This window comes from Macaca nemestrina, chromosome 9, assembly GCF_043159975.1.
Source record: "Macaca nemestrina isolate mMacNem1 chromosome 9, mMacNem.hap1, whole genome shotgun sequence".
Taxonomy (NCBI): Eukaryota; Metazoa; Chordata; class Mammalia; order Primates; family Cercopithecidae; genus Macaca; species Macaca nemestrina.
Genome location: NC_092133.1, coordinates 19340725 through 19355883, shown reverse-complemented (window position 1 = coordinate 19355883; position 15159 = coordinate 19340725). Strand labels below are relative to the sequence as shown.

The 15159-nt window shown below is 48.9% G+C and overlaps 1 protein-coding gene across 9 annotated transcripts in view; it reads right to left on the bottom strand.

The window, feature by feature from the left end:
* The window catches only part of LOC105467069 (actin filament associated protein 1 like 2), a 108251-nt gene that overhangs the window by 34656 nt on the left and 58436 nt on the right, over nucleotides 1-15159 (bottom strand). For 7 of the 9 annotated variants that reach the window (XM_071069081.1, XM_071069077.1, XM_071069079.1 and 4 more), the window contains 3 exons: nucleotides 10316-10444; nucleotides 3247-3321; nucleotides 1826-1920 (listed from right to left, as the gene is read on the bottom strand). In XM_071069081.1, the coding sequence (XP_070925182.1) occupies nucleotides 1826-1920; nucleotides 3247-3321; nucleotides 10316-10444 (299 nt within the window). Of the gene's footprint in view, nucleotides 1-1825; nucleotides 1921-3246; nucleotides 3322-10315; nucleotides 10445-10671; nucleotides 10784-15159 lie in introns of those variants that run through there. The other 2 variants (XM_071069080.1, XM_024788320.2) reach the window with 2 other exon arrangements.

The following is a 15159-nucleotide window of genomic DNA, read 5'->3' as shown; positions in this document are numbered from 1 at the left end:
GGCGGGAGCTTAGCTTCCTGCTGGCGCTGACCCCAGACCCCCTGGCTACCCATATAAACGCTTCTAAGCTGAGACCCCGGTCCTGCCCCAGGATCCCTCCCCAGCCATGCCCTACAGGGGAAAGAACATGGGTTCAAATGCTGACTCTGTTACTTACAGGCTGTGTGACATTAGGCTTCCTCACCCTTAAAATATAAATACTACCACTTATCTCACTGAATACTAGCACAGTATGCCACACAGTGGTGAGGGGCTGCCAGCCTTAGCCCATTGAATAAGCCCATCTGATGAGACAGATGTGAGCACTTCTTCCATATAAACAGGAAACAGAGGGTTAGAGACTTCAAATAACTTGCTCAAGGCCAAAGAGCTAGTGGCATGCAGAACTGGGATTTGAACCCACATCCATATGATTTTACAACTCCATCCATCCAAATTAATGGATATTTATGTATGGCCTACCTCTGTCCATGTCTGCAGATACTGGACACAAAATAGTAAACGAGAGACAAGGTCCCTGTCCTCAGGAGGTGACATCAGGAAAGGAGACAGTAAACAAGACTGTTCCAGTAGCACAAGCCATGGAGCGGGTAACTGGGTGGTGGGTAGATAGCAACCTGGGTGCAGATGGGGGAGGGATGCCTTACTTAGCCAAGGCAGCAGAAGTCTCTTTTTTTTTTTTTTTTTTTTTGAGACCGAGTCTCGTTCTGTCGCCCAGGCTGGAGTGCAGTGGCACGATCTCGGCTCACTGCAAGCTCTGCCTCCCAGGTTCACGCCATTCTCCTGCCTCAGCCTCCCGAGTAGCTGGGACTACAGGCGCCTGCCACCACGCCCGGCTAATTTTTTGTATTTTTAGTAGAGATGGGGTTTCACTGTGTTAGCCAAGATGGTCTCGATCTCCCGACCTCGTGATCCGCCCACCTCGGCCTCCCAAAGTGCTGGGATTACAGGCTTGAGCCACCGCGCCCAGCCGAAGTCTCTCTTAAGAACTCCGGAGAGATGAGAAGTTAGTAGGGGCCCAGGTGGTGCAAAATCCCTAAAGCAGGCCTGACCACAGTGACAGAATCCAGGGGCAGAAGGGAGGCCAGTGAAGACCCTGTATGAGGAGGCCGGACAATGAAGCTGAGCCAGATCATAGGCCCTGAGGCCATGCTAAGAAATGGGATTTTGTTTTTTCTATGTTTAATAAGAACTATTGGTAAGGTTCAAGCAGGAAGTGCAGTATGATATGATTTATGAATTTTTACGTTTCCTTTGCTTTTTAACTCCAGAACAACATAGGGGAATGATTTATTTATTTATTTATTCACTTATTTTATATCTTAGAGATGGGGTCTTGCTGTGTTGTCCAGGTTGGCCTATAGTGGCTATTCACAGGTGTGATCACAGTGCACTGCAGCCTCCAGTTCCTGGCCTCATGCAATCCTCCTGCCTCAGCCTCCTGAGTAGCTGGGACTACAGGCATGCACCACTATACCTGGTTCTTGCAAATTTTTTAAAGGTCACTGTGGCCTAGGCTGATGACCACAGCTGTTCATGGCCCTGTTCACATGATACTAGATAAAGAGCCTGAGTAGCGTCAGGTGGCACTCAATCAAATTTCCCCAGACCCATCACCCTCAGCATCCGGAGTACCGCGGCCCCAAGCAAATCCCCTGTAGGCAGGTTTACTTTTGCTCTGTCCCTACCCGTGCCTTGTCCCCGTCCCTGAACACAGCAGTTGCTCAGAAAATGCCAGACACTGAGTGAGCTGACACCTGTGAGGACAACTGGACGTTCAAGGGGCTCACATCAGGGAAATCAGGGGTCCTGGACTGACACTTACCATCTTGGGTGGTGGGAGGTCTGGAAGGCTCTTCTGAGGGGCCGAGGAGTGCTGGCTGGGCTCCCCATTGGGCAGCAGGCCCTGCTCCTCAGGTACTGCGGGCAGCAAAAGGAGAAGGCTTCGGTGAGGGGTGAGCAGCCTCACACAGGGTCTCCTTCCTCAGGAATGCCCGGTCACATGCACCATTCCTGGTCACATGCACATGCACCTCTTTTTGAGGCGTTTATTATCCAGGCAGGCGGTTTCTGGAGCTGAAGTTGTTTTTCCTCCAAGAATAGGATACAGGAGTGCCCCAGCCATGTGCCTGGTGTTTCTGGCAGCCTCTGTACCTGCTCCCCTACCCACCCCACGTCAAAAAAATGGTCTAGCCACAGAGCTTCGGCCAGCAGAGGAGCTGCCTGGCGGCCACTATATTGAGCCACTCTCAGCATGGACCCTGTGATTATGGCTCTTTCCTCCCACAGTATACTCGGAAGGCAAGCGACCCCCACCAGAGTGGCCAACCTCATCTGGATGAGTTCTGCCATGTCTCAGGCTTGGTGAGGGGCAGGAAGTGAAGGAGCCACACCGGGGAAGTGAGGCCACCAACCCTCGGTGCACTTGTAAGGAAAGGTGCCAAAGACACTTCTGAGCCTGTCCATTTCATCCAGCCCTGGGACAGACAGTCTCAGGCAGGCCCGACCTCGGGGATTTGGTGGCTGATATCTCAGAGACAAGCCTTTGACGGGACTGAGTGCTTTGCAATGCTGTGTTCCCACCCCTCTCTAAGCCTTTGTGTTTGAGTCACAGGCTTGGGAGTTAGGAGATGGTGCTTCTTAGCCTGCCTCTTCTGCAACTAGGCAGCTCTGCATACCTCTGGGCCTCCCCGAGGTCTTGCCAGGCCCCTCCCTGGAGGTTTTAAGGGAAAAGCAGAGAGCAGAACAGAGCAGAAGAGGGAGGCACCATGGAAGACAACATATGTCCTTTCCATGGGAGACAAAACGTTCCACCAAAGACAGCACCTTTGAACATCATCTGTGACTATTAAGGCAGTTGCTGACACCACCATTTATTTCTCTCTCCTCTTCTTCAAAACAGACTTCTATCAAAAGACATAAAGGCAGAACCGTGGGATCAGCACCACACACAGCTGCTTTCTTCGAACATCTGAATTATGACTTCCTGTTCCTAGGATGATGCTGGGAACAGCCAAAAAGTTTTAGGGCCAGATTCCTTATCCAATGGGCAAGGAGGGGGTGGCCTGTTGAAACATCCCAAAATACATCAACCCAAAATACCACCAACCAAAATGTGGCTTCCAAAAATAACTCCGCCAGGCGGGTCTGTGTGCCGGCTGGGAGGAAGAAGAGGTGGGACAGAACCAGCGTGGACCTTCCCTCATCCCGGGAGTGGCCATCCCGTCAGTGATCCCAGCCTCATACCTTTGCCTTGAGACTCTGCATTCTGTTGCTGGTTGATGGTCACTTTGTTCATATAAATGTACTCCTCATCAGAGCCTGCAGAAGGAAGGAGACACGGACTTTGTGTGACTTCATGAAGAGAAAGGGCCTCCAGCCAGAAACCCTGTTACCCCAGAGCCGTTTTCATCTGCCTGGGTTCCAGTAAAAGCACACGGCATTTTCAGTGGATTGAAAGAATAGTCTAACATGGAAAGAGCTGACAGATTTGCAAAAGAGAAATGACAAGTTGCTGACTGCTGGTTTTCTAGCCTGGCCGAGGGGGCGGGGGCAGGTAAGATACAGAAGGATAACTTAAGGAATAAAAATCCTGTGCTTTGGGAGGCCGAGGCAGGTGGATCACTTGAGGTCAGGAGTTGGAGACCAGCCTGGCCAACGTGGTGAAACCCTGTCTCTACTAAAAATACAAAAGTTAGCCAGGCATGGTGGCGTGCCTATAATCGTAACTACTCAGGAGACTAAGGCAGGAGAATCACTTGAACTCGGGAGGCAGAGTTTGCAGTGAGCCGAGATCACACCACTGCACTCCAGCCTGGGCAACAGAGTGAGACTCAGTCTTTAAAAAAAAAAAAAGAAAGAAAGAAATCTTAAGTTCAAGATCTGCCTTGTATCCCACCAAGCAGAGAGGTCTCTGGGCTTCCTAGCATTTCATTTAAATTGTAAAATATTTCCTGTCATTCTCACCCTAGTCTAAATTACTTGAATGGGCTAATCCGAGTGTGTGTAGATAAGCCAGGTCACACTGAGGACCTGGAAGTTTAGCTCAGAGGCCTCTAGGTAGGGGGCCATTGGACGGGTGAAGGGGGACCTGAATAGCCAAATCACGTGAGTTTTGAGTTTAAAGGGGTGAGTATCCTGAGAATAAGAACTGAAGAGCCACCAGCCACCTGCTCTACCCTATGGATTATACCCTGCAGTGGCACAACCCATGCCCTCCTTCAAAACCACTTCTGTGCAGGCTAAGTCACCTTTCCCACGCCTGTCTGGGCAGAGAAAAGCTGGCCTCCTAACTCTTGCTCCACTTCCAATCCCCCAAGGACCCTTTCTTCAGAAGTCTTCAGAGGAAACTCGTCCTAGGGTTTCTCTTTGTCAAAATCCTCTTGAATTTCTTCTGCAGCCTTAATTTGCATTTCCTAGAAACTTGTGGCTGATAAATTCCAGTGGTTGGAGACTGCGTTACTGAGCCAAAGGACCCAATTCTAACCTCTGGCGAAGGAAGCAGTTCAGCGTCACTCTGTTCCACGGCCACAGACCACCCAAACTCCAGCCAACAGGCCTGCAAAAGCAGGGCCCCAAGAGCCAAGAGGAACAGGATGGGCTGGATACAGCCTCAGTGAACGGCACCTGGGGTTGTCATCTTGGTGCCTTGCCCTGCCAGGACCAGTCAGCAATGTCACCCCTGTGCCAGGGACTGCAGCAGTTTATGGTGGGAGCTATGAGGTACGAATGGAGTGAACCGAAACTCACAGACTCCCACCCACTGAGACTCAAAGGGGGCTGGGTCAGTCCCTTCTCCAGAATATGGCAGAGGGGAAAAGTGCCCTGCAGGGAGAGGCAGGAGAGGGCGTCTCAACCAAAGCTTTGCCATAATGGCAGAATTCTGGGTAAAGCACCTAACCCTTGTGCCTCCGTTTTCTTGTCTGCATAGTATGGAAAACAATCATGATGAAATACTGCCTGTTTTAACAAAACTCTTCAGTTTTCAAGAGTACAAAACTCAGATACTAGGGGGTTTGGAAAGGTAAGGTAACCTTACAACTAAGACGAAAAATGACAGCTTAAAACATGGGACGTGACTGAAAGGCTCAACAACAGGAAAATGGTAACAAACCATGGCACATCAACATATACAACAGCAAGTCATGTTTAAAAACTAAATAGATTACTGAAGAGTGTATAATTGGCATGGCCATTTTAGAGATGATTTTGGAGGATATGTTTTTGTGTTCATATTCTTTGACCCAGCATTTCTACTGCCAGAAACTTATCCTACAAATAAACTCTAGCCTTTAAAGAAAACTGTATTTAAGGACATTCACTACAATATTGCATGAATTTTTTTAAAAAAAGAATACAAAATATGGCCAGGCACGGTGGCTCACACCTGTAATCCCAGCACTTTGGGAGGCCAAGGCGGGCAGATCATGAGGTCAGGAGATCGAGACCATCCTGGCTAACATGGTGAAACCCTGTCTCTACTAAAAATACAAAAAATTAGCCGGACTTGGTGGTGGGTGCCTGTAGTCCCAGCTACTCAGGAGGCTGAGGCAGGAGAATGGCATGAACCCAGGAGGCGGAGCTTGCAGTGAGCTGAGATAGTGCCAGTGCACTCCAGCCTGGGCAACAGAGTGAGACTCCGTCTCAAAAAAAAAAAAAAAAAAAAAAAAAAAACAACGTAAATGTCTACCAATAGGTTAAACATTAGGATTCACCCAGCATTGAACTCTACCCAATCATGAAAACTAGCAAGGTAGCTCTGTGTCTGTTTACAAAGATATTCAAGACCTAGAGTTTGATTATAAGATCATGTTTCAGAATAGCAAAAAAAGAAAAAGTATATGAATTGTCAACACATGGAAATGTGTGCATGCAGCAATTCTAAATATAAAAATAATGTAAAGCAGAAAACAGAGGAAAACCACAAAATATTCAGATAATGCTGATAAAGATCAGAAAAGGAACTGGAAGAACATAAATAGTGTTCAGTGTTCATTTTATTTTTTTATATCATTAAGTTCACACACCTATACAAAAAAATAAAAGACAAGATGTTATTGTTTTAAATGTTAGATTCTGAGCAGGTGCTTTCTCTCTAAGATGACGATTTGTAAGTTGCAGAGAAAACTCACACTGGCCACTTCATGAGGGTGCATCGGCCCACCTCGGGTGCGCTGCAGGCTGAGGCTGACTTAGTTTTGATTCCTAGAGGGTTGCTAATCTAGGACTATCCAGGTTGGGAAGTAAGAGGCTCCCAAGACCTTCTGCAATTGTGGGAAAAACAGTAAACCTGGCCTTAGTCAGTGAGGTCGCTGACAGGGAGGCCAGACTGCTCAGTCCTGTCTGGGAGGCAGCAGCCTTGGGCTGGAGAACTTTCTATCGTTCACTCAACTATCTGAAGAAGTGCATTCAGCATCAGCACTGTGCTAAGTGTTGGGGATACAGCAGAAAACAGATGTTACCTCTGCCTTTGTGAACTCCACAGTCTGGCAGGAGAGACATACCTGAATCTGATCGTTACACAGTGGGTGGGAAATGACTATGGCCTGAAGGTGTTGGGAAGATGAGCTCAAAGTGCTTGGAGGTCTGCAGAGGATAGTCCTTCCCAGAGAACTGGTGTAGGGTGGGGAGGAGGAACATGAACCTCTTTGCTACCACTGGATACAGAGCATTTGAAGTGCCTTTGATCAGAGGGGCAGCCACTGAAACGTCCTTGGAACTTCTGAGGGTGGGAGTAGGAGTGTGAGGCAGGAGCAAGGGCTGGTATGGTAGGGACACAGCTCTCACTGATGAAGGCTGGAACAGACCACAGGGAGCCAAGCCCTCAATAAACAGATCTTAGTCTATGCCTGGACCTCTCCATCCAAACAAAAAGCAAAGAGGGTAGAAAAAATTGTTACACTGAGGAAAAAAAAAAAAACACAAAGATCAGAAAACTCAAAAGAGACAATTCCCTTTGCGAAGTATAAATGCACACATACACATCCTGCCCAAAATGTGTGGAAGTCCTAGCAGCTCAGCCTGTGTGGACCACAGCTATCTTGAGATGATCACCTTGCCTCCATCTACAAGTCTCAACAGGCTGAGCTAATTTTTGGGTAGAGGTGGGTCTGGGAGGGCAAGGGAAAGAATGCTGTAATTTCAGGTGTGGTATGTCTGTTTAAGATTCTGTCCTGTGCGACACAACAGTTACTGAAGCGCAATGGAGCAGGGGGAGACAAGGTTAGGTCCACCTGTCCAGGCCCAAGCCCTGGCTCTGCCCTCACAGCCGTGTGCCATCAGGAAAGTGACTTTCAGAGGCTTGGTTTCCTTGCCGGTAAAATGGGAATAAGGTTTGGGATAAGGAATGAATGATGTCATCCATGTCATTTACTACATTAAGTACAGAGACACAGAAAGTACACAGTAAATGTTGGCTGCTATTGTACCCAATCTGCGGTCTAAGGGCTACAAAGAGGGCCGGAAGGGAAGTTCTGTTAAACAGTGGCTATTAACAAGTGGGCTTTGCTTCTGAGAATACAGGCCCCAGGCCTCAGTGTGGCTGTGCATGGGTGGCACTCTGGAGGTGATTCACCTTGGGGAACCCATGACCAGTTCTCAGCAGCTTCCCACCCCCTACGAGCTGCGGAGTCCAAGGAGAAGGGGAAGGCCTGACTTTATAAGAGCTGATCAAGGGCAGAACAAAAAGGTCATCCTACAGGAAGCCACATCACAGGTTAATTCAAAAAAGAGACCACATATAGGAGGCGCTGCCAGAGTGGTTAGCACCAAGAACCACGGGTCAGACTTATCACAAACAGGTGGTTTCCGTTCCCAACAGAAGCGTTTTTTTATCATTGTGCGTTCAAGGTGGAGCATATCGAAGTGGTGTGGGGAGTGTGCTTTTTAGAGGATTCCACTGATAAATCCTTCATGGAGTGAACCATCCCCCTCTAACTTTCCCGCTTTGTAATGTGGATTTCCCATCTGCGTTCCCACGGTGGGCTGCTTTGATGTGCCGCTGACCAGCACTCGTGGCGGCAGGCAGGCAGGCGGACGCTCCCTACAAAGCCTTCAGGAGCATGGGAAGCTGCAAAGGCTGAAGGAAAACACCTCTGATGAGAGGCTAAGGCAGATGATTCCTCCAGAAGAGAAGGCAGATGGGCATATAGCAACATGCCTCGGCTTTACGACTGCTTATTCAGAGAATAGAAACTAGTTCCACAGGGAACAGGGAAGGGGAAAGTCCTCGAAATGTAGTCTGGCAGATTCAGGTTGGACACAAGGAAGCATTTCTGGACTGTGATGGCCGGGGCAGGTGGAGACTTCCCTTCCCTGGCAGGACTTGGCCTGTTCCCGCTGGGAGGCAGATGGATTACATGCCCTCACACGGTCCCTGACTGTCCCCAAACAGCATTTCCAGTTCTTAAACATCTGACATAAAAATCAACTCAACTGTTACGACTTCACAAAAAGGGTTTTCCTTTTTTAAAGGAATCTGAATTTGCTAGAAATAAAACCATATGTCCCCAAGAAGACTTTTTCAAGAATGTTCCTAGCCGCCTCATTCGTAATAGTTCAAATCTGTGACCAACCCAAATGGCTATCAGTTAAGTGAAAGGATAAACAGACTGTGATATATTCACAGAATGGAATACTACTCAGCGATAAAAGGAACAAACTACAGACACACTCAACAGCATGGATGAACGAATCTCCAGAGAAGCCAGACATACAGTACACATCATATGAATCCAGTTATACAGAACCCCAGCACAGGCAACATTAATCAGCACCATGGTTGCTTGTGTTCGGCGGCTGGGAATGGCCAAGACAGAACTTTCTGGATAATGGAAATGTTCTATATCTTGTTCTGGGTGATGAGGAGACAGGGGTATACAATTATCAAAACTCACTGAATTGATTATTTCACATATGTGCACTTTATAGGTAAATGATCTCAATTTTAAAAAGACAGAAAAATTATGGATTCAGGGTTCTGTAATTTACAAAGTCTTCCAACTATGTTTTCCCTTGGGTTGTGTAATACAGGGCAGGTTAAACTCTCCAGGTCTCAGTTTTCCCCTCTATAACAATAGCACCAGCCTCACAGGGATGTCTTAAAGATGAAATGGGTTATTACATATACTCATGAGACTGTTCAGTAAGCCCTAGCTATTATTATAGTTCATTATTGCATCTCTACTTTCAACCAGCAGGGAAGAGTGCTTTGAAAATACTTCATTTAAAACCTCACTCATAGGCTGCTGTGTCAAGTGGCCAGAGATTTCTAGGGCTCCAGCCCAAGTCGGGTCAGTCCTGCACCATCGTATATTAAATTGGTATATTAAATCCTAGCACCCAGTATGCCTCGGAATATGATTGCATTTGGAGATAGGTCTTCAAAGAGGTAGCTAAGTTAAAATAAGATAATTAGGGTGGCCCTAATCCACTATGACTGATATCCTTATAAAGAGAGGAGATTAAGGCCAGGCACAGTGGCTTGCGCCTGTAATCCCAGCACTTTGGGAGGCCGAGGTGGGTGGATCACCTGAGGTCAGGAGTTTGAGACCAGCCTGGCCAACATAGTGAAACCCTGTCTCTACTAAAAATACAAATTAGCTGGGCGTGGTGGTGGGAGCCTGTAATCCCAGCTACTCTGGAGGCTGAGGCAGGAGAATCGTTTGAACCTGGGAGGTGGAGATTGCAGTGGACTGAGATCATGCCACTGCACTCCAGCCTGGGCAAGAGAGTAAGACCTTGTCTCAAAGAAAGAGAGAGAGGAGATTAGGGCTGGGTGCAGTGGCTCACACAGTACTTTGAGGGGCCCAGGCAGGGTGGCTGGCTTGAGCCCAGGAGCTGGAGACCAGCCTGGGCAATGTGGTGAAATTCCATCTCTACAAAAAACAAATGCAAGAAAAAAAAAGATAGCTGGGCATGGTGGCATGCACCTGTAGACCCAGCTACTTGGGAGCCCAGGAGTTTGAGGCTACAGTGAACCATGATCGCACCACTGCACTCCAGACTGGGTGACAGAGCGAGCTTCTGCTTCAAAAAAGTTAATTAAATAAGAAGAGGTGATTGGGACACAGACACAGAGGAAAACCCATGTGAGGACACAGGGAGAAGACAGCCATCAGCACGCCAGGGAGAGAGGCCTCAGAAGGGACCAAACCTGCTGATATCTTGATGTTAGACTTCTGGCCTCCAGAAGCATGAGAAAAGAAGTGTCGTTTATAGCACCCAGCCTGTGGTCCTTAGCTATGGCAGCCCGCACTGACTCACAGCCATCTCTATTTGCGTGGAGGCCTCTGCACCGCCCGGGGCCCACACTCACTGCTGCTTTTGGTGTAAAGCCGGAGGAGCTCCGCCAGGCAGCTTTTCTTCACCAGGGCTGTGCTGCTCAGGTTCTCCTGGTCAAGAATCTTGAGGAAGTCATCCAACTCCGTCAGCAGCTGTTCCAGGGCTAGGGACAGGAAACAGAAGAAACTCACAGTGGCTGCCCTCTCTCCAAAGGCCCAGCTCAGATACACCTCGAACCCTCTGGTCCCAAGAGGAAGGGTTTGGTGTGAGGTCTGGCAGCGTGTGGGGCGACTGGGCAGAAGATGGGATTCTCAGCTCCAGGGCCACAGGGAGAGAGAACCAGGCCCTTGGCTTGGAGAGAAACAGCCTCCGCTGAAGCCTCAGGCTTACCAGGTGCTGAAAGAGTGACCATGGCCTCGTCGGCCGACTTTCTATCTCCTCCACTGCAAACGTCTGCACTCACAGCGTGCTTGTGAAAACTAAGACTGTACTACCTCCAAAGTGCTCTGAGGGCCGCTGAGCTCTGCTCTCAGAGCTGTGGCTAGAATGAGGGTTCCTCCCATCCGGATCCTCTCTGGGGGCTTCCGGCCCATTTACTTCTTAGGTCTTTTAGGTCAAATGCTTTGTCAAGTTCCTTCCAGTTCTGAAGTTCTATGGTTCTCAGCCTCGTCTTGGCTGCATGACTTTAAAGTACGAATCTCTTCACGGGTTGTCCATGATTAAAAGCCACACCTGGGCCGGGCACGGTGGCTCACACCTGTAATCCCAGCACTTTGGGAGGCCGAGGCGGGTGGGTCACAAGGTCAGGAGATCGAGACCATCCTGGCCAACATGGTGAAATCCCATCTCTACTAAAAATACAAAAATTAGCTGGGCTTGGTGGCGTGCGCCTGTGTTCCCAGCTATTCAGGAGGCTAGGGCAAGAGAATCGCTTGAACCCGGGAGGCGGAGATTGCAGTGAACTGAGACCACACCACTGCACTCCAGCCTGGCAACAGAGCAAGACTCCAGATCAAAAAAGAAGAAAAAAAAAAGCCACACCTGGTTCCTCAGAAGCCCTACCTGGCCTCCAAAGCCCTGCAGATTGCAGCAGCCTCACCCGTGGTCACTGTCATACTCCACAGCCCGGACACTGCACCCCTCTTTCCTTCCCTGGCCTTCATACATCATGGTCTTCCCCTCTGCTAAATCACACTTGTCCCTCTGTTACCAGTGTTAGTTATCCGTACGGATCTGAAGCAACCTCAATTCTTGCCTCCTCAGAAGAAAGAATTTGAGGGGCATAAGGCAGGAGGGGAAACAGACAAGTTTCAGAGCAGAAGTGAAAGTTTATTAAAAGCTTTAGAACAGTAAGGAAAGGAAAAGAAGCAAAGTCCAACTTGGAAGACGGCTACATAGGCGACCTGAGAAACCAAGTGTGAGGCTTGACCGCTTTACCTGGGGTTTTCTACGCTGGCATACTTCCGGGACCCTGCCTTACTTCTCCTACTCCTGAGATCTTATTGGGAAGCTGCTGATTGGTTTCAGGTGTTTTCTATGAGAAGCCTGCCTTTCCCTGGCACTGGCTGTGACCAATCATTCCTTTAGAGAAACAGTTAACAACTGCCTGACCATCACCTGGTGGTCATCCAGCACTCCTAGTGTGTGGGGCGGGGTGGGGAGCCCTCTCCTTCCCGGCTCAAACCTAACGAGCTACCCGCTGTAACACCTCAGGTCTTGGTCTGGATAACATTCCTCCTGAGACACCTTCTCTGGACCTCTTTTTTTTTTTTGAGACGGAGTCTCGCTCTGTCGCCCAGGCTGAGTGCAGTGGCACAATCTCGGCTCACTGCAAGCTCCGCTTCCCGGGTTCACGCTATTCTCCTGCCTCAGCCTCCCGAGTAGCTGGGACTACAGGCGCCCGCCACCTCACCCGGCTAGTTTTTTTTTTGTATTTTTTAGTAGAGACGGGGTTTCACCGTGTTAGCCAGGATGGTCTCGATCTCCTGACCTCGTGATCTGCCCGTCTCGGCCTCCCAAAGTGCTGGGATTACAGGCTTGAGCCACCACGCCCGGCCCTCTGGACCTCTTTAACTGATAATCCCATGTTACCAGCACTGGCCTCTGTGATGGACTAAATATTGGGCCCCCAATGATGTCCATGACCTAACCCCCCGCATCTGTGAACATGCTACTTGACATGGCAAAGGGACTTCACAGATGTGATTTAATCAAGGAGATTATCCTGGTTTGTGCAGGCGATCACAGTGTAATCACAGGGGCCCTTATAAGGGGGAGGTAGGAGGGTAAGAGTCAGGGAGATAAGATGCTACCATGTTGACTTTGGGGATAGAGGAAGGGACCATGAGCCAAAGAACACAGGTAGCTTCTGGAATCTGGAAAAGGTGAAGAAGTAGATTCTTTCCTAGAGCCTCCAGGAGGAATAGAGCCCTGTGGCCCCTATTCTCAGATTAGATCTGAGATTCTGATCTCCAGAACTGTAAATGAATGAGTTCGTGTTGCTTCATGTCACTAAGTTTGGTAATTTGTTACTGCAGCAATAAGAAACTGAGATACCCTCTCAAAGCTCTGACTGCATCATGGCGTAGCTGTCTGTGTCACCATTTAGATGCAAGCTCCAAGGACAGGCTTTGTGTGGAGCTCATGTTTCCAGGGCTCAGCACAATGTCCAATAAACATTTGTTGACTAAATGAGTAAATGAAAGGAAAGCAAATCTATCCACTTACTTTGTACATGAAAGAATTCTGTGGCCTGGATTAAGAGCAAAGAGAAGTCCACTAAAAATCTAGGTATCTGGCAGGTCCTATCTAGCTAAAATATTGGAACAGACGGGATTTTTAAAAGCATCTCCTCCACTTCTCTAGCTTACATGACACAGTCACAACACTGAGAACCCAAACAATTCTTCCTCCAAATGGTTTCCATGAAACCAACTCCTAGAGTTTACCGCATGAACGAGCTGTTCTGAAACCTGGACCCCAGCAACCTGCCCACCATCTAGAACCCTTGGCACCTCCTGCTTTCGTTGTGATCACTCTGCTCCAGACCAGCATGAGCTCCCTGTCTGCACGGGCAGCCCTTCATTTGTGTCAGTCTAGGGGCGAGTCAGTGGTTAAGGAGAAACAGGCACTTTGTGGGAAGCCTGCACTCATTTGCTCACCTCACCCCGCCGCCCCCTTGTCTCCCTGGCATTGCTGGTCAATCCCACCATGACACTAAGCAGATTTACAAATAACCAGCAAGAAGGGAGGGAGGCAGCTGGCACTGGGCACACCACAGTGCAGGGCAGAGACTAAGCTCTTCCAGGTAGTCAAGTGTTTGCCCAAAGAGCATTGGTCACAGGAGCTTCTCAGCAGACAGAGAAGCATCGGCAGGATCAGTTACCATGGGCATCACCCAGCAAAAGTTGCCCTGTTGACCTTAACCTTAACCAGTAGGGCACCCACCATCTGACCCAGGGGAGCTTCTCTACTGGAGCTGGGGACCTCAGCCCCGTGCCCTGCTGTGACCAGACTTGCTCACCAAGGGCCAAGAGCCACACTGCCAGCATCACCGCACCCTCATCTAAGGCAATGGTGCTGCTGGGCCTGGATGACTGAGCCGAACCAGAGAAGAACGGGAGACAACACCAAGGTGGGGAAACTGAACTAAACAAGGAAATGAAAGGAGCACGATGACGGCAAAATTTCAACTCTCGCCTGAGATAAAGTCAGGAGGGACCATAATCCAGCTTTATAAATGTGAGCACTGATGGTCTGCAAACAAACATTTCCTACTATGAAATCCACGAGCATTGATTCAGCATCTACCAGGCTGGCCCACAGAAGCATTTAATAGAAAGAATAAAGCATGTTCTCCCAACTAAAAGGCCTTAGCTTGTGTTGCGTTTTGTTTCTAACACTATTCATGAGTTTCCTGTCGGCTGCAGGAACTCAGAAGCAGTGAGTTTAAAGAAGCCAAACCAGGGAAAATAAATTGAGGACAACGACAGTGAGCCTTGAAATCAGCTTCAGGGCACAAGGGAAAGTGAAAGGGCCTTGTAAGGCAATTGGGGTCTCAAGCTGCATTTTTCCTGAATTCTGAACTTCTCAAGGCTGTCCCTCCACTGCCGCTTCAGGGAAAAAAAAAAAAAAACCGTAAAAACTGTAAGTATGTTTTCACTTCCGCATCCTTGGCTATTCCCAAAAGCCGCCCAATTCCTGGAAAATAGCCTTTGTTTCTATTCCACAAGAGCCAATATGTACCAAGCCAAAGAGTAGAAAGAGCTGGGCCTGGCCCTGGTGAGACAAAGGTGACCCCAAGGGGTCCTCAGCCCTTCCAGAGGCCTAGTGAACCCAGGGTGAGAAGAGAACTAATCCAGGGATGTCTACAAGGACCAGCAATGCAATAAGGAAAGTGGGGCAAACTCTGCGTTTATCAGGGAAAGGAATTGTAGCTCGTCATTGAGGAATGCATAGGAGCTCACTGGAAAGGGGCAGAGGCATTTTAAGAAATAGGGATGGCTGCGTGCAGTGGCTCATGTTTGTAATCCCAGCACTTTGGGAGGCCAAGGTGGGTGGACCACCTGAGGTCAGGAGTTCGAGACCAGCCTGGCCAACCTGGCAAAACCCTGTCTCTACTAAAAATATAAAAACTAGCCGGGGGTAGTGGCGTGCACCTGTAATCCCAGCTACTCGGGAGGCTGAGGCAGGAGAATCGCTTGAACCTGAGAGACGGAGGTTGCAGTGAGCCGAGATCACACCACTGCACTCCAGCCTGGGCAACAGAGTAAGATTCCTTCTTAAAGAAAAGAAAAGAAAAAGAAAAGGGATGAGATGCTCAGAAAACTTGAGCCCTGAAAGTACATGTGTGTCTGGGAAACCAGCCAGTGTCTCTGG